This window comes from Oreochromis aureus, linkage group 13 (assembly GCF_013358895.1).
Source record: "Oreochromis aureus strain Israel breed Guangdong linkage group 13, ZZ_aureus, whole genome shotgun sequence".
NCBI lineage: Eukaryota > Metazoa > Chordata > Actinopteri > Cichliformes > Cichlidae > Oreochromis > Oreochromis aureus.
Window position 1 is genome coordinate 28,017,829 of NC_052954.1, and position 24,126 is coordinate 28,041,954.

The 24,126-nt window shown below is 39.2% G+C and overlaps 1 protein-coding gene across 2 annotated transcripts in view; it reads right to left on the reverse strand.

The window, feature by feature from the left end:
* Positions 1–2,250: 2,250 nt before the first annotated feature.
* The window catches only part of b3gnt2b (UDP-GlcNAc:betaGal beta-1,3-N-acetylglucosaminyltransferase 2b), a 31,187-nt gene continuing 9,311 nt past the window's right edge, over positions 2,251–24,126 (reverse strand). For both annotated transcript variants that reach the window (XM_031745588.2, XM_031745587.2), the window contains exons 2-3: positions 11,184–11,328; positions 2,251–5,983 (exon numbers count right to left, since the gene is read on the reverse strand). In XM_031745588.2, coding sequence (XP_031601448.1) covers positions 4,765–5,958 — 1,194 coding nt within the window. In that variant the 5' untranslated portion in view covers positions 5,959–5,983; positions 11,184–11,328 and the 3' untranslated portion in view covers positions 2,251–4,764. The remainder of the gene's footprint in view (positions 5,984–11,183; positions 11,329–24,126) is intronic.

Genomic DNA, 24,126 nt, shown 5'->3' on the forward strand with positions numbered 1-24,126 from the left:
TCTGACAACTTTTTTCTTTCTTTCTCTCAGAGTGAAGAGGTCCAGAAATAAATAAATAAATGAATAAAAAAAACATCCCAGAGAAAGAGAGACAGCTGAGGGCTTCTGGTCTGCTGATGCCAGATATCTGTTTATATTAATGAGTTTTAAACAAGCAGAATTCCACATTTTTAACAGGAACTTCCTGTTATCATAACAGACGACTGCTGCATTAGTGTTTTCATGGGTGTCGATTTCAGGAGGGATTTAGAGCACATGTACTTCTTTCACCTCACCATCTGGTCCCGGCAGATGGCTGCCCCTCCTTAAGCCTGATAATCCTGTTCAAAGGGAGTTTGTCTTTCCTACAGTCACCAAGTGCCAGTCATTGTTGGGGTTTTCTTTTTATTATTGCAGGGATTTTACTCTACAAAATAAAGTAAACTGCTGCTGTGTTGGTGATATATAAAGAAAGTGCCTCCCAAATAAAAACATGGAAGAAGCAGAAGAATTGCTTTTCTCAGCTGTTAACACATTTGACATGCCTTCTTTTCCTTCATCAAAAAGGTCTGACTTTGTACAGCCTCTGAATCTTTTTGGTTAGGCGTAATCATCTCTGCTACAATAAACTTGAAGACCCAGAGAAAAAGAAAGAGGGAGAGGTCTGATATTAGGACATGTACACATATATGCACAGATATGTGCAAAAATGTAACTAAAACTGTTTCCACATCAGTGATGCAAACGTCACAAATCTGTTTAAAAACTGAACTGTGTAAGTAAAGGAAAAAGAACAGTCTAAGAATATATTCAAGAAAGCAGCAAAATCTCACAAAAACATTAAAAAGCTAAACAAATTTTGCAGGATATATTTCTTAAACGTACCTCTAAATTTTTCCCAAACATACACACTTCCCACATGCTCACTGAGCGTAACTCTCCTCTTGTTCCTAATCGTGCCCATCTCCGTGCTTAACAAATGAAATAAATGCTCTGTGAGAAACTGACATTGCACATCCTGTTTCAGCGGTTTGACCCACTGTTTACATTCTTGCTCTCAAGCTGCGCAGAAATTCATATCAGCGCCAAACATGGAGAAAATACCGCAGAATGATCGGCTACTGCCCTCTGCTGGTGAGACACAATTACTACATTAGAATGGACTTGCGTTGTTTTTTCCAACTGAATTGAACCACATGTGCTTGTCAATTTTAAAGGTTAACTAAAGAGAGAAATAACCTTTTACAGGAAGGAATCTGTAGATTTCACAACATGAGGTCCACTGTTCACAGACCGGTGAGGCGATGGCGATCATGTCCTCCATTTCATTGACATTAAAAGATAAATATGATATGGAGTGGAGACTTGATAATGAAAAGTTGAACATGTATTATATATAGTATTAAATATTGAATACACTGCTCATTATAAAAGCTTAATGCAAACATGTAACTGCAAAACTAAATGTATGCAATCAAATATATCAGAGATATTATCTTAATGCACAGAGACCACAGAGGTCAAAGTGCTCAATGTTTTGGAGCCCATGTGAATTACAGCCTCAGTTTCATGTTAGCTGACAGTAGTGGCACACAGTGTGGTCTTCTGCTGTTGCATCCTATCTGCTTCAAAGTTTGATGTGTTGTGGGTTCAGAGATGCTCTTCTGCACACTTCAGATGTCACGAGTAGTTATTTGAGTTTCAGGCCCGTCTTCTCTGGCATTAACACAGATGACTGTGTGGGAAAATCCCAGCAGATCAGCAGTTTCTAATTTTCTTCCCCAGTTTGGGCTTTGAACTCACTGAAAGACTTGGATTTAACAGCGTGCCTTTGGGAACAGACTCCTGTGACCCAGAGAGGTTTTTTTTAGCTTCCTTACGAAAAAGCGCATTTCTGTTTAACATCATTAACAAGAAAGGACTACACACCACTCATGTTTTGATTCAGCTGCACTGACTAAACGTTTACAGTTTGTTTTTAAAACCCTTCATGGATCAGCTGTGTATTATATTACAGATCTATCACCTCCACATTCAGCCTCGAGGACGCTGATGTCATCCTCCAAACTATTAAAAAAAAAAAAAAATATTGGTATATCTTGCTTTGCATGTGTGTATCTTTAGGTTAACTCCTGCTTTAAAATGCTTGTTATAAAAAAATGTGACTTGAGGCTTAAAAAAAAAGCATCAAGATTTTTTGTAATCAGACTTGACATTTTTCAAAATTCTCATGTACATCCTTAGAAACAATAAAATCAACATAACAGCATCTACAAAACCATTAAAATATAGCTTTATTGAAATAATCAGATAATGTTAAAGCGATCACATTTAAGTTTGCGTGACATACAGTACATACAAACATCAGGCACAGATTTGGTAATCATCTTTGACTCGTGCAGGCAGCGAATAGCGTCTGGAACTCACATTAACCAAAGGTTAAAGAAACCACACACACACACACACACACACACACACACACACACACACACACACACACGCAAAAAAACATCTTTCTGTGGGTTAAAAAGAACACAGATACTCTACATAGACTCTGATTAAATAGAAAAAACACACAATGAAGGAACAGCCACGGGCCTCGTTACATTCAGCTGAATTTCCTTCATGATCCCCAGTTTGGACATATTCGGGACATTCAGGCCAGAAAAACACTGACTGTTCAAACTGTGATAAATTGTGCACCTCTTCGAAACCAAACCAAACCAAACCAAACCAACAAATTCAACACCCAGACACCTGTAGACAATCATCAGGCTGAAGCAACAATTAGAAAGCGATGTAAACAGTTCAGGCAGCCGCAAAACTATACAGCGAGGAGAGAGTGCAACGATTAACGGCATGTATGTCAGCAGTGACAGCGCTATACACACAAGTGACAAAAATATTAAATAATCTAGAAGGATGAAATACATGTCTTTCAGGTTCTCATCTTCTCTTTTTAGTGTTGGTCTTATCCTGCATGAATATGCTGAATTTCAAAAAGAAAAGAGAAAAAACAGATCTGGTGCGATTGTCTGTAGGATAATTTCCAAATGTCACATAACGGATATAGGAAGGATGTAGAGACTAACAGAGAGATAATTAATAAGCCGATGCTTGAAATAAATGAGGTGGTAGGCAGTTTGGGAGACGTGGGATTGCCAGTGTCTACAAAGCTCTTGCAAAATATGTTTTTTTTGCTGCCACCCTGACCAGCAGGGGGAGCTCTAACAGAGACAAAGTAACACCATTACCCTTATGTTCCCAAAAGTCACACCAGACTTAGATTAAGTTTAATCATCTCAAAGATTCAGACAGAGGGTGAATACTGTTGCCGACCTTAAAAACAAAAAAACAAAAAACAAAAACAAACAAACAAAAAACACACACACACACACACACATTCCTGACCTTTAATTATGGTCTCTGAGACCCAGTATCCTAAGTATCTCATGCTGTGTGCGAGTCAAGCATCTCACCGTGTCTTGCACACAATACAGCTCAGAAGGAATTTTATGTAATACGAGGGAAAGGTAAATATGTGCAGGACGTCTCTTGTCAGGTGAATGAAGCTAAACAGCAATGAGCTAAGCATTAACTTTTAAATAAAACACAAGTTCACACACACTTTAAAGCTTTCACCAACACACAGGTCCCTCAAGAGTCTCTTGCAAAACTCACGGACACGTTAATCAAGTAACAGTTTGTGTATGTATGTGTTCAGCCTGTTTTAAAGAATCTGGACTCACTCAGGTCACAGTAAAGCAGCATTTATCCTCATTCAAAGCTCGCCACGGGCACATAGCGAATACGTCATGCTGAAAGCTTGAAGTGACACCTGTGAAAATGCACTTTGGGCTTTTGTTAAACCTTTTTGAACCTGAAGCTGATTTAGACCAGCATTTGGATTTCTCTGAGCCCCGAGCGGCTGGGCTGTGGAGAGCGAGGCTAGACGTCCCCGTCTCATTTTAAATGCTCCAATGTTGATCAGCCACACCAATTAAAGGAACTGCTAAAGACAACTGCACTTTTAAGAAACCCCAAAAGTGGCTTCGGGAACGTGACCTGGCCTTAAAAGAAACCCAAAAACATTTCAGCAGGTGGGTTTAATGTTGTGGCTGATTGAGAGCAGAGTCTCACTGGTGGAAACTGAGGAAATGATGTGAACAAAAACTCTGAGCTTTAGAGTCGTGAGTAAATACTTCTGGGAGTGTGGTTGGAAATAGCAGCACAATCTAAGCCTCCAGCTACAACTACGAGGAAGTGTTCACCGGGAATGCGGGAACCACTGTTTTTCAGAGTTCAGAAAGCAATCAGTTGCTTTTACTCACTTCAATAACCTGACCAGCATGTTATAGCTTTACCAAACCGACCCTTGGGTGCTAGGCGGACACTTCCCAGCTCTCATTTATTTAATACAGCATTGAGACACTTTGTGGTGGAGGTGACAGTGTTAAAGCACATAAAGGCCATATAAATAGCTGTGATATAAATATATGAACTCAAAGATATTCGCTTTGGGTGAAGCTCCTTCGAAAGTTAAGCAGAGTTAACTCCTCTGTGGAATAGAGTCAAAATACAAAATGTGAAAAATCGGCGCTGCCGCGCCCATCCTCATTTTTTCAGGCCACAACGCTCAACCAGGTGGAGGATCCGTGTGGCCATCGTAGTAATATCTTAACTTAAAGCTGCCAACTTTTAAAGTTCACACCTGTTCAAGTTAAAATATTTGCCCCTTTGGCCTTCTTTGTAATCTATCCTGACATGTTTTCAGACTGACTGCAGTCACTGGCAGGTCAGGTTGGGTCTACTGAGCCAGGCCCAGATTTGGATCATCTCTTGCGGGGTCCTTGGGTGAACCAGCATTAAGCTCTTGTAGGCGCAGGGGTTCGACCTGTATTTCTCCTCTATGTTAAAAGTCCTGAAGCCTTTGTGCTTTTCGGGGGCCAGCCCCAACTTACGAAGACACATACCCGTGTAGACGTCATCTATTGGGTACAGTGCTACGCGTTCAGACGCGTTGTGCAGGCGAGTGGCGATGTCACCCGAATAAAGGTAGCCGCCGCCTCCTGCGTACGGTGGGTACATTCCAACATACATGCTCTCTGGTATGAAGTATTTGACCCTCTTGTCTCGGTGGGGCCCTGCATTAGTAATCACATCACCCACAAACAGGTCCTTGGCTTTGGGTCCCGAGAGCCCCTTGAGAAAGTCCATGATGCGGTAGGTGTTGACGAAGACGTCGTCGTCGCCTTTGAAGATGAATCGGGCGCCGGAGCAACGTGCCTGGATCCACTCCAGGAAAAGAACTTCTTTGACAGTCAAATTGAAAAACGAATCACGGAAATCCCACTGGATGATGTCTTTATGGCGGGCGTTCTCAAAATGCAGCATACCAGACAGATCTGGGTGGTGGTCTCCAGGTGTGGCGTTACCAAGGAGGAAAATGGTAACCACTGTCCGATTGGCTAATACGCCTGCCTTTCCCCAGGACTGGCGGATGGCCTGGCGACGATCAAAGTGAGGCACCAGCGATTTGACAGCCAGCAGCAGAAACGGCGGCTCCTTGCAGATATCCGGCTGGTCCATAATGATCGGGTAGGAGCGGCAGCGCATGTAAAGCAGGAAGTCCTTGAAACGGGGCGGCAGGGAGTTGTAATCTTTTACCTGAGTGGTCACCCTGAGGTTAGGCTGACAGAGGTTGGATGTCAAACTGGTGTCGTTGAGCCACTCAGGGATGTCGGTGCTCCGGTTCATCATGAAGATGTGATTGCTGTGAATGTCCACAATCTGCTGCTGGCGGTTCCAGTAGGCCGCGCTGGGAGCCACTTTGGCCCAGAAGGGTTTGGAAGGGATACGAATCTTTTGATGTCCACTTTTGTCTTGGCTGATGTTCCGCGAGATGATGATGAAGATAAAGAGGTTGACCATAGTCAGTGAAACCACAACCTTGAGCCTCATCTTTGGCAGCAGCCCCATGACAGATTACCGCACCTGCCGACACCTGTGCAGACACACAGAAGAAGAAACAAAGACTTTAGTCTTCACCACAAACTGATCTTTAGTTTTCAGTTTTCACATATTGTTTACTTGTTAATGTACTCAAATCAGTCAGGTAATTTCACGTCAGAGAAAGTACGAGGGAGAACCGTTATCTATGGTGAAATGTGCAAGTTTACAACTTCCCTCTGTTGAGAAACAGTGGATGGAAAAAGGAAGAGAAGACACCTCAACCACACTGACAAAACGTTGACATGGAAACCCCCGTTTGTGTTGTAAGACGTGTAAAACTATGTCAGAATAGTTTGTCTATCCAAAGCAACAGCATGATTACATATTGATCTGATCAAGAAGGTCAGAGGTCAAACTGCTGATAAGAATGGAGAGTGGTGTCATCTTCACACTGAATCACTAGACTTTTCACAGGTTGACTGATGTGGTGTATAATAATTCTTTGTTTGGTTGGCTGTCATAGTCACTTCTGAGTCAACATGCTGGTTCACTCAGAAGTGATGTCTGTGCTTACCAGTGAGGCTTAAAATGATTTCTTACAAAACACTTAAAAACTTCCCGTAAAACTTATGAGGTGGAATGTCTCCATTATCACCATAATGAAATCACAGGCAGAGTAGGTTTTTTTCTTGGAATAATTAAAAACAAAAAAACCCCTCCTATGACACAAAGACAATTTAACTTTGAGCTATCTAACTAGATCCGCAATCATCAGGCCTTGTTATTTTGTTCACCTTGATGCAGCATGCATTCACAACTGTGAGCCTGAACTGATCTAATTAGGAAGCTGCATGCCCAGACCAGTCCAAACTAAATTTGAGAAACCAATTAGTAAATGATCTGCTTGGTGAAAGGCGAGTTCAAGTTTACCCCACTAACTGTCGGGGTGAAGCACAAATATGTAGTCTGCCTGAAATCACAGCATACACCTGCATTTCCACTGACAACATGTTTACTTAATCGAAGCAATATTACGTCAGAGGGCAATTTAATGGAAGGCAAACATTTGAGGATTCATTGTCCTCCTCTCAGCTTTTGTATCCTTTGCTCAAACCAATAAGAAATAAGGACGACATGTGAGCTTGAACAGACAATACCATCCTTTCAGGAGGCTCAGCTGTGCCTCAGGTTTCTGTTTAGTCACGCTTTCCCCTCTGAAAATGTGCGTACCTGGAGTTCCCCTCACTCTCGGCACCTCTCACTTTCTCCTTTTTCCTGCAGACCAGTGAAGCAGCCACTTTAACTCAACATTTTCATCATGTTATTGATAAACTACATGTTTTGGTACTGCTTAACCATACTAGTGACAAAGTCTAACCGAGTAAATGTTTTCACTGTGAGGCTGTACACTTCTGGGCAAATTTCCAATCTTAACAACACTCTGAAGTCATAAAGTCTGAAAGTAAAATAAAAAGACGACTGGATAATGATATAAGATTGCAAGCTCTGAAAGCCAAAAAGGGTCTACTCATCTGGGAAACATTAAGGCTCATTTAGGGAAAGTGCTTCTTGACCATCTCAGTCAGAAAAGCAGCTCCCCAGCATTGTTTTCAATGAAATGATTTCAGTGATTACAATGAGATAAAGACTTTTGGTGCTGTTTTTTTATCATTAAAAATCAAGCACAGCCTCTTCTTTTGTGCTTTTTGGCATTACTGAGGTGCCTGCTTTCACTTTCCTGTCATCTGCGTTTGCAGACGTCTCACGGCGGAGCTTTTGGGACAGACAAGACACTTTGAGTTATATTTTAAGTTTAAGGAAATCCCGTTGTAGCATTAAAGATTACAAGACATGGGATTTGTTTTCTGTCAACCAGGCACAGGTAGGTTACGAGGCACTAGTTTGTGTTTGGGCTGCTGGGGATTTTTATATCTGAAAACTGTTTAGTCTTTTTTTTTTTAGAAACAGTTGGGTGTAAGGGAACTACTCATTATGTGTTTAGAGGTGGCGTAAGGGTTTTTAATTCTAAACAACTTACAAGAATTAAATTTTGCCTTCACCCGTTTCCACCAGATTTTGAATGTTACTCCCTTTAGCCCCAGAGAGCCGAGTCAGGACATTAAGACTTATTTATCTTCATTACAATTATCAGTGTAAAAAGCTCATAAAGGGGCACGAGCTCTGCCTGATGAGCTAACAGATCTGAACTGCTCCCTGGATCCTTCCTGCCTCTGTATTGTGTTGCTCTCAGCCTCCTAGCAACAACTCTCTACTGCTGCACTCCTGTTTTCTCTCCTTTTTCTACTCCGTGAGCCTCGTTCACTCCTCCTCACTTCTGCCCGTCTCTGTCAGGTTTCCTCCTTTCCTTTGAATTTCTTCTGACTCAACGCAGGATATGAATACATCACACTTATCAGTATCATATCACCAAACAGACAAGCATGGACTTATGTTAGTTTTCCTTCAATCTCCTCTTCTCCCTTACTCTCATGGACAATTAAGCTTTCCCGTCCTCTGCATCCCATACAAACAAGATCACTTCTGGGAAACAAGTGGGTGGGTCGGTGGGGGAGGCTTCTTAAGAAGAAAGCTAAACAACATGTAGATGAAACCACAACTTCTGGACCTGTAATTAACCACCAGTAGTCTGCAGCTAAATCCACGCATACCTGCCTAAGTCTGGCTGAACATCTGCATCTGGTTTAAGACATTAAACTCAGTCATAGTGTTTCACATCGAGGCCATTTTAGCTCAAGTAATTAAGGCATGTTGGTGGTTTGACACACAAATATCGTGCTTCTAGTTGTCAGCATTAAAAAGATAAGGTCTACATTTGTGGTCAACACTCACAAAAACAGATTGGCGCTTACTGTGCCTAAATTTTAAGCTTTAGTTTCAGTTCTTTTGCATTCAGTCAGTGTTGTTAGAGCTGACTCCAGCTTAAAGACATCAGCTCACATATTATTTTCTTAATCTTGCATGAAAATTAAAAACTTAAAGATGTGGAGGCATTGGAGGATGTGGAGATGTCTGATCAGGGTTAGTTCCTGACTTGAGCGCATTTGACAATAAAGCCTGCCTTGAAAGGACAGCTGGCAATTTCTGCTTCCACCACAGGAGATCTGTAGGCGAAGACTGAGTGTGACAACCCTCCTGCCTCAGCTGGGACTACTGTGTGTTTTTCTGTGCTAGGTTGCAGTTTCCTGGTAGGCAGAGTTAATCAGTGCAACTGGGAGCACCTGGCCAGTTTCTCTCATTTTACACAACACATTCCACTTATTAAACACTCATCCAACCAGTATAACTACTAACTAACAAATCTCATAATGTAATTTAAGGTTTTTGGATTCTTATTATCATTGGGTTAATAATTCATATATTATGGTTTTACACAGCATCTCTCTCATAATTTGTTATGGCTCATAATGTCTTTGTTATATTATGATGTCTTTCCATGCCTGCGAGCCCACTGAGGTCCGCTTCTGCCTGAGGGACTTAAATCCCATCAGACGGTGGGTGCAAGGGTCCACGCCTGCCTGTTCTTTTGGGACTTTGTGGACTCTTCCTAATGATCTACATTACAATCCACTATCTACGGCAGCAGACTTTAAAGTATAACAGGAATGACTATTCGGCCGTCGGCTCTCCAGCTGTCTGTGATCATGTCTGCAACACAGTATAAGCAGGGCATAAGCTGGACCATGACACGGGAACGCTCACCACAGGAAGTGTGAGAGACCCCAGGTGATCCGAGGCAAAAATCAGCTGCAGACAGCTGTTACACAATTCTCCCACAAATTCTTCTATGGAAAACTTACTTATAGCTCCACTAAAGGACAAGTAAGTTTGAAGATTAAGGGGCGGGAAAAAAAGTGCAATGTTACATTGGCAAGAGGTGAACTTGATTTATTACACAAAAAGACATCAGAGCTTCAGAGCAATAGAAAAAAAAGGTCACTGTTATCATGTTTCATATTAACTGGAAGCAACTAAAATTCAATTGTCCGGCCCCACCAAGTATGCTGGAAAGCTGTGCGCAAGTGAACACAGCTGACTGATAGCCTTCTTGATTTGATTAATCTAACTAGATCTTGCGCTCCAAGTTACCTCATAAAACCTCATCAATGTATTATTTTAAATGGATCTTCATTTTAAGGACATGCAAAAACACCTTTAGATTTAGAACAGAGGAAGTCATCACAGGAAGCAGTGCACACCTATATTTGTTATGGTGCAAAGTACTCTTAAAAATTACAAAATAACTGGACCAAAAGGTTTATCGTATTTTTTAGTATTTTTTAAACCAACTGTATGCAGAATCCATACAGAATGAGGAAAAAAAAAAGTCTGATTATTAATAAACTAATAATAAGAAACGGTCTCACTGTGGTAAAAGAGAGCAATGGAGCATGATAATGCTTCAGGCAGAGATGAAGAAAAGCAATGTCAAAAAGCAGTCTGCAAACATCAACAGTGGAAATTTTATTGCTCACAATAAACCTTTACGACTCTTCTTGTGCAGAATTTGTCTGACTTGGCTTTAAAGATAAAAGCTAATTATACTTTATTTAGATAACGGATTCCAAGACAGTCAGGCTTCTTTTACACTGATAGACTTGTCCTACTTTGAGTCAAGTCAACCATGCTTCCATCAAAAGCTGCCTATTAAAAACTTTTGTGGTATGATTAGGATTTTTTTGGGGGGAGGGTTAAAGGACTACAAATTATACACTGAAACAATAGCATGTAATCTATCTCTCTCCATTATTCATTAACTTTATCTTTATCTATCATGAAGCTTGTGACGACACCATATGGTGTTGGGTAACAAACAGGTCTGTGGGATTGTGATGAGGTCAGTAATTTACCAGACAAAACTAGGCTGTGTTTGACCAGTGTGGCTTCCACCTGATAAAAAGGCTCACTGAGGTAAGCCATCCCACCTGAGTGGGGGATGGGTGTGAGACTCTACAGAACAATGGCAGCTTGAAGGGCTGGGTTTGTATGCTTCTTAGTGGACCTCAAGGGCTTTCATGATTGTGCTTGGATAGCTGTGGAGAGAACCGATGAACAATGGACCTTCCTAAAACCTTAAACTTCAAGAGCATACTTTGATTCAAACTAAGTAGTGTGTGTAAACATAATGTAATATATCTATACTAATCTAAATGAGAGTCCTAATGTGACAGACATGCCATGAGACGCACTGCCTATTCAAGACATTTCCAAAGACACACACTGTGTGATCTTACCTGTGCAGGTGAGTGGGCCTCCTCAGCTCTTGTTCTCCTGGTGTCTCCTCAGCACTTTTACCCCATACTTTTGTCCACCGTCTGGGAACAACAGCCAATGGGGAAAAGGGATCGGGAAGGGGAGGAGGCAGAGAAAAGACTGAATCTGCAAATGAGAGAGAAAGAACCCAGGTGTCAATACTGAGAAAGAGAGCATGAGGAAAAAAAAAAAAGCTCTGCTTTTACATACTGAAAGTGTGCTTCTTAAAGAAAGAGGCAATAACCCTGATTTAAATGCAGAATGATAACTATATCTATATTAGTGTTTCTAGTAGAAGTGGTGACGTCTGACCCTGTGAGCAGTCATGATTGGGGGAGAGGGTGTATACAGCTTTTAATAATAAAATACAGTTTTATGTGTGATGTTTGGAACAGATGTAGATTTGCTGTTAATGAAATTAAAAGCCTGGTGTCAAAATGCATAGTAAAACAGAACTTGGTTTCATTTAATTTTACTTCAGGGAGGTTCAATCATTCCTATGATTTATTTTTGTATCTTTTCATGGTTTTCATTTATTTATTTTTAAGTTAACAATTTTCCTGACAGTTACCACAGATCAAAATGTGTCGACTAAATCTATGTGAAAGCATAGCTGGTTTCCAGAGGGAGTGGTTTCTTAGTACAACAATTAAATAATTCCCCGTGCACAGTATTCTTACTCGAAATGCAGATAAGATAAGATAACCTTTATTAGTCCCACACGTGGATCCTAACTTCATGCTGCATATGAACATGGCACTCTGATTTCCCAGTGGTACAAAAAGTGGTTCACTTCTTAACAGGGTATAGTGCTATGGTAAGTTATGCTGCACACCTATTTAGAAGAGGTGTGCTGGCACTCATGATCAACATAGCCAGCCTTTCTTTGCGTTAGCCGACTTGACAAAAACCAAAAATACTGGCCACTGCCAGTGCTACCTTTCAGGCTCCTAGTCGACACATTTATATTATCGATTTTAACATCCCACATCACCTTTTTCTCAAGTTATTGCATTCACAAGAGTTTCAGAAAACTTACTTTAACCTTTGACCTTTATGCTCAGATCACTGAGATTCAAAGTCACTTGATATTCTTAAGGAGCACACCTATGGTATCAATTTGAAGTTCCTATTTTGCCTTGTTCTCAAGTTATTGTATTCACAAACGTAGGTGTCAGAGAGATTTGGTATCATGACAGTGGTTTTAAAAATTTTCCAACTGAGCGTCAGTCAGACATTATCAAAAGCAACAGAAGATAAATACACACACAGGAGAAAGTCTTGTGAAGTCTTGTGATTTGACGTCCATAAATGCTGAGTGATTCAAAAATCAAGCTGAACAATTTTCTAATCTGTGTTTTATTAGCTGCAGTTCCAGAAGTGTCAGAGAAACAGATCAAGCATAAAACATTAAGACATTTTCTGCATCGCCAACTGAACTGATCTCCCGTGACTATGTGACGCACAGTCTGCATCCCTGTATAACTGAACTACATTCACTGGTGTTTGTAACACATGACCGAACAGACTGCATGCGAAACTTTTTTGTATAGCAGCAGATAATCTCTATTGCACTTAGAGCAGACTGTAAATAAAATAATCAGTGAGAACGTGGTCTCTCTAGCTAATGTTTAAACTTTGAACATAACCTGATCCTGACCAGGTTATGTGTTCAGAACAAGTTGCCATAGCGATCTAGCCAGGTAAAAAGGAAGCCACCCTCCTTACACTGAGTTTAAGCTTGCTAACCCATTAATTTAACTTTGTAGCACATCTCTCTGCTCTGGTGTAGGTTCTGTTCCAGATAAGAGACCAGCGAGGGCTAAATGTATTTATTTATTTATTTTCTTAGACAGAAATGTTTGCAATTTTTGCTGAGCATCAATAAAGAAATGGTCTTAGAAGCAACTTTATCTCTATATCTTATTCCCCTCTATGTTGCAGGGAATTTTATGATAATTTGACTTTCCCAAATATTCAGTAAAGTGCTAAATTAAATGTATTCAGTCTGAGCCTGAGTTTATCTGATATACAGTTTGCCTAGAGGCTAATCACACTTATATATTTGACTAATATTTTTAAATTTGCTTCAGCTAAAAGAACAAGGATAAGATCTCACTAAGCAAAACAAACAACATAGTCTATTAACTTAAAAGAATATCCAATTATTTTGTCCAGCTGACATGTCAAATCCTTTCATGTGTTGATGACATACTGACAAGTTTGTTAAGCTAGTAATTTTTACAACATTTTTTTTTTGCACACACAGCACTTTCAGCACTATATACACACACTGTACTTCTATAATCACACACAGACACACACCATGACCCCCTACCTCGATTGTTATTCTTTAATGTTTAAATTCCATAAAAATTTAGTTACTGCCACAAAAATTCTGGAGGCTGGTCACTCAAGTGCAGGTAAACATCTGACTGGCAGCAAAGCCATGAAACAGACTTCACATTCAGGAAGAACAGTGCAGACTACTATCACCATCTCACTGAAAGACAGGAGGGGTTGCTGTATTTAATAGAGCTCTTCTCTCAACAGAAACTAGACTTTGTGCTGTTCAGGACTAATACTTATTTTCATTTTTAGAGATCTGTTTACTTACTAATATTTGAGCTTACCCAAGGTATTTTTCCTTCTTAAGAGTCCTTAAATCTGAGGTTCTCCTCCTTACACAGACATGCCGTTGCATGGATGTCCGCATAAAATCATCTCTCAAAGCATTTTGACTTTAAATTGTGTATGGGAGCAACAAGCAGGATCTTAAATAAACTTGTACAATTTGTTTTCATTAGATAAATATGTCGCGATCAGAAAGAAAGATATAAATATAAAGAAGAAAACACACACACACACACACACACACACACACACACACACGCGCACGCGCACACGCACACGCACACGCACACGCACACACTAATAATCTAATGCTTTTGCCAAAGACTAATGTAGAAAGCTCCTTTTATACAAACACGACTGGGTTTTGTTAATCATTAAACCGCTTGTGTGTGCTGGTTAGATATGAGAGGACAGCAGATAGCAAGCATAGGCAACCTCTTAATGAAACAAACTGAAAAAGCCACCGGAGGGTGGCCAAATGATTAAAATGGAGTTAATCATCGAAAGGAACGGCTGGCTTTGTTCCATTTCCGTTCCTTCTCATGTTTGCCATTGTGTTTGTTTGACCATGCTCAGAAACTTTCCTCTTTTCTTTCCTGTCATCTGCTCCTGTACATAAGTTATTTAAGACTAAATAATAGCACGCTGTTTTTTGGGCAGTCTCCCCCCCCCGAAGCCATTTTGATTTTGTTTCCCAAGAGCTGAAATTTAAATTGGGACATTTTATAATGTTTTTGATAGGACCATAGGTCGATGAGCTACTTTACAGCATCCACCACTTTGATTTCAAGTCTGAAGCCAGCAGAGCATTTATAGTAGTCACTTTTGTCCATAACAAGCTATATCTACACATGTTTTGGCTCAACTCCACTTTTAAATCCTGTCATTATTATTAGATGAATTAATTGGAGGAGTGTAACGTTCCGCAAATCCTTAACTGACCTATTGTCATGCAGTGGCAATAATTGAACATTTAATGGGCAAAACAGGCTTTTCTGTATAAACAAAAACAAAAAACTAACTAAAATGCATGGGAACAATGCAAAAGAAAACGGTGCAGTTTTCCTATTTAAAACATTATATAGCCCATGATGTTAATGCTAAAAATTCATTACAGAAACCACTACTGAACAAAAAACAAAAACTCTTGGAGTCCTGGAGGGCATCTAAAATGGACATAAAACATGTTTTTGCAGCTCTGGAAATTTCAAAAGTCTCTAAAATGCTGAAAAAGGCAACACAAATTTCAAAAGTGAAAAATCAACACACCCCTTTTTACTTTAAGGACCTGTATCTCAGAAATTTTTCAGAGTATGAAAGCAATTTAGTATGGCTTCGTTAGAAAGAGCTACTTTTGGCTGCCCCTTTGTTCCCAAGAGGTTGCCGCAGTGGGTAGCTCCGCATATTTGATTTGGCAGATTTTCTGCACCAGATGCTCATCCTGATTCAACCCCCTCAAGGGATTCGTGTCACCTCCTGGGACTGAACTGGGGATTTTTCACTTGTCAGGAGAATGTGTAAACCACTACACTGCGATGGCTTCATTAAAAGTATCACAGTTGTGCAAAACACCCCAGCTGATTCTGAGGGGCTCAAGTTTTAACTTCTTAACTTCTACAGATTTTATACACAAAACTATTAAAATAGCTAAGCCTCTCTCGCCATCACTGAAGCTGACATCTCCAATTACTTCTGCCTCATTTTACTGCTGCTAGGCTTTTTACTAACTGCGGATGAAAACGCTAATTACATTTTTAAGAGTGAGGTTAAAGCAATGTTAACTGCCATTACTATTCAGATGAATGCACAACTAATGAAGCTCCACTGATCAGCCACACCCTTCTCAAAGTAAAACTTCAGCATTTTTAGGAACTCAAAAACTGTATTTAGGACATCCTTTTCACTAGCCGGATGATATTTGTGGGCTTGTTTTGCAGTGTGTCTGGTTAGCACACGAGTCCTTCACACTCACGGTTGCAATAAACCCTCCCAAAGTGGTGCAAAACAGGTCGGCAGGGCAGAGAAGCCAAAAAGGCTCAGGCTGCTAACTGCTCTGTGCGAGTGATAACAGATAAGTCTCCATCACAGGCCACGTCAGGTCTGTGGACAAAGTTCAACCTTCAATTGACAAAGGCTGAAAAAAATAAAGATAAAGACTCTAACCATTTAGAGTTGCATGCACCTGATTTAAGGAAAGAATATTTCTTGCAACTTCCCTTTAGTTTTTTTGACCAGTGTTTATGCTGATGGTAAAACATCTTGTCTCTGACCCACTTAAGGTATTTTGGTTTCACACTTAACCATTTCCTCTGTGGGTGTTTCCAGTGGCAACGTGTCGCAGTGAAAACTGGCCATCGAGATCTGGCACAGCAATGGGGCAGGTCCCAGTTTTAAGTTTTTCCTCCCAGAATGAGTGGAGTTTTCAGCAACCTCTGGATCAAAAACAGTTTTCCCACCACATAAAGAAACTGAGCAGGAAATTAAGCAGTATGTTGACTCACAGAAAACCTGTTAATGATTTGAGGTGACAGAGCCATTGTTCTTGATGTACCTCTCTGTGGTCTGCTTAATAAATTCAACAGCAATAAAAGTGAAGGAAAGGAACGCAACAGCCACCCATACCAAGCTAAAAATGGATATGACTGGAACACTGTCACAGATTTTTGTTTAAATAAATGTCCCATGAAGCTATACAAAATGAATCTTGGGTTATATAAACAAAGCATGATAATTACTGATGGTACTCAAGAGGATTACTGCCTGTCCCCAGTCAGGATCATCTCAAGTACATTTTGCCAGTATGCATCTAGAAGTTCATCATTTCCTTTTATCTCTCTGACATTTTATATGCCTAATGCATTATGTAAAGCACTTTGAATTACCTTTGTATATGAATCATCCTTATCCATGGATTGTAAATCGTTGAGCAGACTCTCTTCACCTTTGTAGGTTGAAACTACCAAAGATATTTTTTGGGGGAGTAATACTTCACACAAGACATAGATATTATTGTACGAAAAATGTGGGCCTAATGGAGACACAGTGCAAAGAGAGGAGGGCCATAAATAGCCTGAAGGCTGCAACTTAAACAGGGACTGTCTGAGCTGGAATATGTCCACCTAATGTCATCCCTCCTTCTCAGAACTTTCCACTGATGTGAGACAGTCTCCTAATTTTTTTTTTTGGTTCTGATCGCTGTTTGTTTTATTAAAATGCAACACATGTATAACTATCCTTAGACTGAAAAATCTCCCATTCATCCCCATCAGAATTATTATAAAACCATAATAACAACCTAAATATTTCATAACAATAATAATAATAATAATAATGATAATAATAATAATAATGATGATTATTAGAATAATCATCATTATTATTATAAATATTTCAACCTAGAGGTCCCAAAAGGTTGATTCTGTTCATCATCCAAGTTACTTGGATGAGTGACAAAACATTTCTGAAAACACTACATCCAGATGAACAGAATCAACCTTTTGGGATTTACTTACCTGGATGATTGAGCATGACAACCTAGAGGTCCTTGAAGTACACAGGGTGGGATTAAGTTGCTGGTTTTGTACATGAGCCCCGACAACAATCCTAAAATAACAAAAGCCCCAAACTGAACTAATATCAGGAACACTAATTTCCTAATCCAAATATGGAAGCCAATGGGTGGGTTCTACAGGGGGAAAAAAAGCTCTCAAGCTCTGCACATTTTATCTCAAAACAACCTGAGGAAATGTTCTTTTTTTCTCCTAATAATGCTAAAGTTACCATTTCTTAGCTGCAGTATAGTGACGGGGAAATGAGAGACATTCACTGCCTCACAATAGCACTGGAACCTAAAATAGACTGGAATTTCTCATTATCAACAAATACTTGTGACCCTGGCTACACTTAGGCCACCTGCTAGTCATTTGCTCACACTCAGCATACACTGAACTTAGGTAGTGTCATTCCAGTGTGACCTGATGAGCAAAGATGCTGTGCAGTCTACAAAACGAATCATGAATTTCCAGTCTTTAGAGAAATGCATTGACAAGACCCTCCCTGCAACTATGACAGATAGCCATGTTTCCACTGAAAGGCTAATTGCAAATAATGACAGGAACTCCTTGAGAAAGACAAAGAGATTAACCAAAGATCTCTGTCTCAAGGGTACATCTTAAACATCATAAAGCTTGTAAAGATGAAGTGAGACATCCTAGAAAGTGTTTGCCAGTAAGAAGAAAATTATTTACAGAAATTATGCATCTGATGCTAATGCAGCAAGAAAGGAAATGAACTCATTAAGCTGTTCAATTGACAGTGTTATCACATCTCCCCAGGAAGACGATAAAAGCGAGTCATTTTGCACCTGCACATTTAAATTGTGAAGAGAGCGTGTATGGATTCAGATGACTGCTAAGCTTTAGTTTTAACTCTACAGTACACATCATTAAACACCACCAATATCTCAAGGTTTTCTCTGCATCCCCTGATAGTTTTATTGAAGTCACTATTTAACCCATGTTATTATGTGCATGCCAGCACAGCCACACCCACCTCGCCATGTACACTTCTCAGGCTCCTAACATGACATGGAGAGCTGCATGCTTTTTTGCTAAAGAATCTATTGCATTGTCTATGCACAACTTTCTTTATGTCAAATGAGATCAGAATCACATTATGATAACAAGATTATAGTTTTCCATGTATAATTAAATAAGGGAGAAAGTCCATAACTCAGACATCATTAGACTGGAATCCTTGAATGACCCTGTGATATCAAACCCACTCTGAAATATACAGAAGACCATAAATCCACCTAGGAACAATACAAATGACAAGCCATGTGGGCTCAACTTGAAAATATCTGGCTGGTTCTTGTGCATTATCGAACTCCTATATCCGGTATTGCATCTATATAATTACTATGAATGGCTAAATGGATATGCACACATTCTTAGGAACTGAGGCCAGGAAATGGTTATGTGGCAAACACAGGAAGCACAAAGACAATGGTTCACACAAAGACTGTTGTCATAAGGGAACTTATGTTTTCACATTTCTAAGTGTTTTATTATTGAGTATTTTTAATAATAGTTTAGCTTGATTTTTAATAACATTCACCAAGAAACAATGCTTGTAAATTAATTGGGTGACAAAATAGCCACTGACAATTTAGTTTCCATCATCTTTTTTTATTTTGAGTTTGTGTGAGTTGTTGACTACTCATATGTTGCCCAACGCCAGTGTTCCTGTTACCAGACCCCTAAAGCTACCTCATGACAAAGACTTAATGGAACAGGGGAATACAACATTAACAAGATGACTCATTTAGGATGCAACAAATCATATTTCCATTGAAAGTAACAGCTCATAATATGAACTTACATGCATTCATGACCACACACACTGGAGAAGATAATACATTTTCCAATGATCTTTTATCAGTTTAATAAAGTATTACTCTAACTTTCAGTAAATTAAACCCTACTTACAAAAAAACAACAACTTAAAAATCAGTCCTGGTGAATTTTTTTTGCTAAAAAAAGTGGGCATCAAAATCTTTACTTTTAAAAAACTATGAACCATAAACAACAAGAATGTTATGAACCATTAACTTCTTGTTCAACAATAAGTTTTAAAATGCAGCTTCAAACTTTCTCCAGGTGGTCGTTTCATATACAAATAAAGCCAAGGATACAAAGCAGTCTAAACTTTAACTTCGAAAAATGGCTCACCTTCCTTTAGAGTACCATTGACATCATAAACGTAGGACCCAGACAAAGACAAAGTAGTACAACTCAGTTGGCTTAGGCTGTAGGCATATCCACTGACAATGGAGCTAGATTCTAAAATTTAACCTCAGAGTGTGCTGGAACAGAACTACCACCATAAATGCAGTCATAAATGCTGTCTTTAGTTTCCTCAGTGTGCCAGCATCCTGCAAGTCATCACTTACATTAAGGCAGTTCTGTGAGTGCCCTGGCTATTATACTGGCAATACTGGCATCACTTTAGTTTTCCCCCCATTATCATTAATGTCTTTTTAAGCCCACTGATGTATTCGCCATAGTCTGGAGCTACCACGGACTGTAACATTATGGATTAATTCTGTCTACCCAGTAAGCTGTTTTTAATGGATCTTGGGAAAAAGTGGCAGCCAAGCAATTTATAGCTGGTGCTAACTTATGTGCAAATACACATCTCGTCATATTAGTGATTTTGAAACCCTGCTATTGTGAACATGACTCCATTTCATGTGACAGTTGTGTAAAAATTTGATGAAGTAACCATTCAGGAACCTCTGTTTGAACAGTATATCTCCAACGTTGCGATTTAATGAGGCAACATTGAATGGTTGCTGAAGGTTCCGTTTTGAGGCTGATGTAAGGAAAAGGAGAAGAGGCTTGTGTGTTTGATTTTGACAGTCTTGTGCTGAATAAAAAAGTCAGACAAGTTGAGCCTGGCTGAGCAGAGAGATCTGAACTACTCTGCCACTGTATGACTGACTTTATGGCCCACTCCACCGTGAGTTGATCCCTTTTGTGGGTCCAATATATAAAAAGAAGAAAAAAAAAAAGGAATGAAATTCCAGACAAATGTCACAAGGTACTGTTTTACCTGTTCGGCTCCTTATACTTTGCCACATGTGAACAATGTTAATTATGTGTGCCTATGCCAAGAGGCACACATATTACTATTCCTCGGATTTATTATTCTTATTGTGTGGATGCTGGAGGCATCCACACTATTGTTTTCCTGTTTCTCTTTATTCTTTATTGTGTGGATGCTTTAAGCATCCACACTATTGAGTTCCTGTTTCTCTTTATTCTTTATACTTTATTATTATTCTAGTTGCCACTTTTTCACTTTTTTTGGCACTTAACTACTTCCACAATTTTCAGCCGATTTTCACCGTTCAAATTTTAAACTATTCTGCTATTTCTGCTAATGATCGCTACATCTTTTGGTGTTTATTACTGTTATACTTTTTAAAATATTCCACTTTTTTTCCTTTAATTTGTCCCATTGAAATGAATGGGAAACTTCTTCAATCCTACTAAATTTTGCTTGTTTTTGAAACTTAACTACTTTTTCCTACTTTCACGTAGAACAAACCATTCAAACTTTAAAATGTTCTCAAATTATTGGGCTATTCAGGAATAAATCAGCTTTTTCAAATCTTTTACCGTTTTATTTTTATGCCTCTTAAAGTTTTGAGTTGCAAAATTGTGATTTTCAGAAAATACATGCGTTGTTATGGTTGCTATGCACTTGGCTTCCAGTGTGCCACTGTAGGTTTCGTGAGTCTTCTCTTCATGTCCGAACAACTTCTTGCTACTTGCTCAATTTTCACTCAACTTCCACAAATTATACATCAAAACGTAGGTATTTTGCTGGCTTTCCGAAAATGTCACCATCATTGTTGTGAGACTTATAGAATTTTGGCAAATCTCCTCAGAGCAACACAAAGTCTGAAAACTCTCCATAGAAAGTCAATGGAGAGTTTGTTCAAAATCACCGCTTGATTTCTGTAATGAGAGGCATATTCGAATCGTCATATCTCCTTAACGAGCGGGTTAAAACATGAGGCTTGTCCCAGTATATCTTCAGACACTCCTGACGCTCACAATTCAAGAATTTTTTTTCTCACCTATTACCGTTCTGAGATGAGTTACACTTGTTTGAGGGTAGGAAATTAGTCCTTCGCTCAGATTTCTTCAGATTTCAAACTCTGGAAATGAACCACTTTTTCTCTCGTCATAACTTTTTGATAGATTTCCACAAAGACCTGAAAATTTCCATGACTGTTCACCAAAGCCTGCTGTCTCTTACGGTGAAAGAATTATATCGATACTCCAAATAGATTTAGAGTTAGAAAGCGTTGTTTGAGGGCAGGTCAAGGCAGTTTTTGCTTCGCCTCTACTCAGTTATGGTGCATTACAAGTCAAATATCTTTAATAATTCATATTTTAATGATAAATTCTTAACACTTGAAGATTCCCCATCTCTTCTGAACAAAACGGTGTAAGAATGACCGTTCTAGCCCCTACGGTTAGGAAATTATGGCCATTTGTTTGAGAGGAATCCTCACTATGAGAAATACACTGCAGAAATCCTGTCTCTCTCTGTGCTGAGTGTGTAAAAACGGCTGCACCTGTTTTGGCGGGAAAAAGTACACAGCCTCTCTGATTGGTGGATTCAAATTTAGCAGCTCCCAGGCTGCTTGACTGACCTAGAAACTTGCTTGTCTCTCCCTATGTGTGTGTGTGTGTGTGTGTGTGTGTGTGTGTGTGTGTGAGAGAGAGAGAGAGAGAAAGGAGGGCGAGAGAGAGTTTTATGGGAGCATCTTATTATATGATTTAAATTCAATATATTTAGACTGGTTGACTGAATTTGATCCTGTGTGTGTCTCTCTGTGCATGTGTGTTTCCATATGTGTCCATATTTGTGATTGTGTCACTGTTATACTTTTTTTTGCTGATTTTTTCATTTAACAATTACATTTGAGGGACCCTTAGCATGTTCAGGATTCTTTCAGCTGTCCATTTTGCTTTTCCAATTTTTCTATTTAAGTTATTACTATTGTGTTGAGTCATAGCATTTCTGCTGCTTTTCAGTATTTGTGCTAAATACAGCATTTCTGCAAAATCATACTATGTCTGCTATTTTATCAGATTTGTGCTAAATACAGCATTTCTGCTAAATCATACTCTTTCTGCTATTTCATAAGATTTGTGCTAAATATAGTGTTTCTGCTATTTCTGCCAAATTTAGTATTTTTGATTAATTAGGGTTTTCTACCAAATCATAGTACAGTTTTACTGCTTTTTATAGGATTTTTAGAGGATATTTATATTGCTTAATATAGTATTTCTGCTTTTTATAGGATTTGTGCTTAATATAGTTTTTCTAAAAAATGTAGTATTTATGCTTAATCATACTATTTCTATATATTTCTGCCAGGTCCCCAGGCAGCTAATCCTCTGTGAGGACTGATACATACAAATACATATCAGGGCCTGCACGGCTTCCCAGCCAGCCAATCATATCTGGGGTCTGCCCTTTCTTCTCTCGTCATATCTCAGCGACAGATGTACAAAGAGCAATGCAAATCACAGTCAAAGTACACCAAAGTCCGCTGATTCACCCAGTACAAGAATTATGCTTCTAGTCCACCTAGTTTTGAGTTACACGACGTTTTGTAACTGCAAAAAACGGCGTTTTTCGCCTCTCACCGCAATCTGATTCTGACTGCTCATCACCCTGTTTTCCAGGCGCTCACTCTCTTTCCCAGTGGCGCAGTTGGTAATGACACAGGTCTGCAACCCAAAGGTCGTGGGTTCAATTACACCTTGGGCAACATGTGTTTTTTCCCTACAAATTAATACACTATCACACACCACTAATTCATATTCATTATTTATTACAATTCTGCAACCTTTTATGATTTTAGCAGCTTTTCTAATATGGACCTCAGATTCTTGATAACACTCCATGGCACAAATACTGTTCCCTTTAGGCTCTCTGTGTGTGTGTGTGTGTGTGTGTGTGTGTGTGTGTGTGTGTGAGAGAGAGAGAGAGAGAGCGAGAGAGAGCCTTTTGATGGGAGCATCTTATTATATCACTTAAATTCAATATATTTAGACTGGTTGACTGAATTTGATCCTGTGTGTGTCTCTCTGTGCATGTGTGTTTCCATATGTGCCCATATTTGTGATTGTGTGACTGTTATACTTTTTTTTTGCTGATTTTTTTTTTTTTTTCATTAACAATTAGATTTGAGGGACCCTTAGCATGTTCAGGATTTTTCCAGCTGTCCATTTTGCTTTTCCAATTTTTCTATAAGTTATTACTGTTGTGCTAAGTCATAGCATTTCTGCTGCTTTTCAGTAGTTGTGCTAAATACAGCATTTCTGCTAAATCATACTATTTCTGCTATTTTATGAGATTTGTGCCAAATACAGCATTTCTGCTAAATCATACTATTTCTGCTATTTCATAAGACTTGTACTAAATATAGTGTTTCTGCCAAATATAGTATTTCTGCTTAATTATAGTATTTCTGCCATTTTATAGTATTTGTGCTAAAACATAGTATTTCTACTAAATGTAGTATTTATGCTTAATCATACTATTTGTATATATTTCTGCCAGGTCACCAGGCAGCTAATCCTCTGTGAGGACTGATACATATAAAATTTACATATCAGGGCCTGCACGGCTTCCCAGCCAGCCAATCATATCTGAGGTCTGCCCTTTCTTCTCTCGTCATATCTCAGCGACAGATGTACA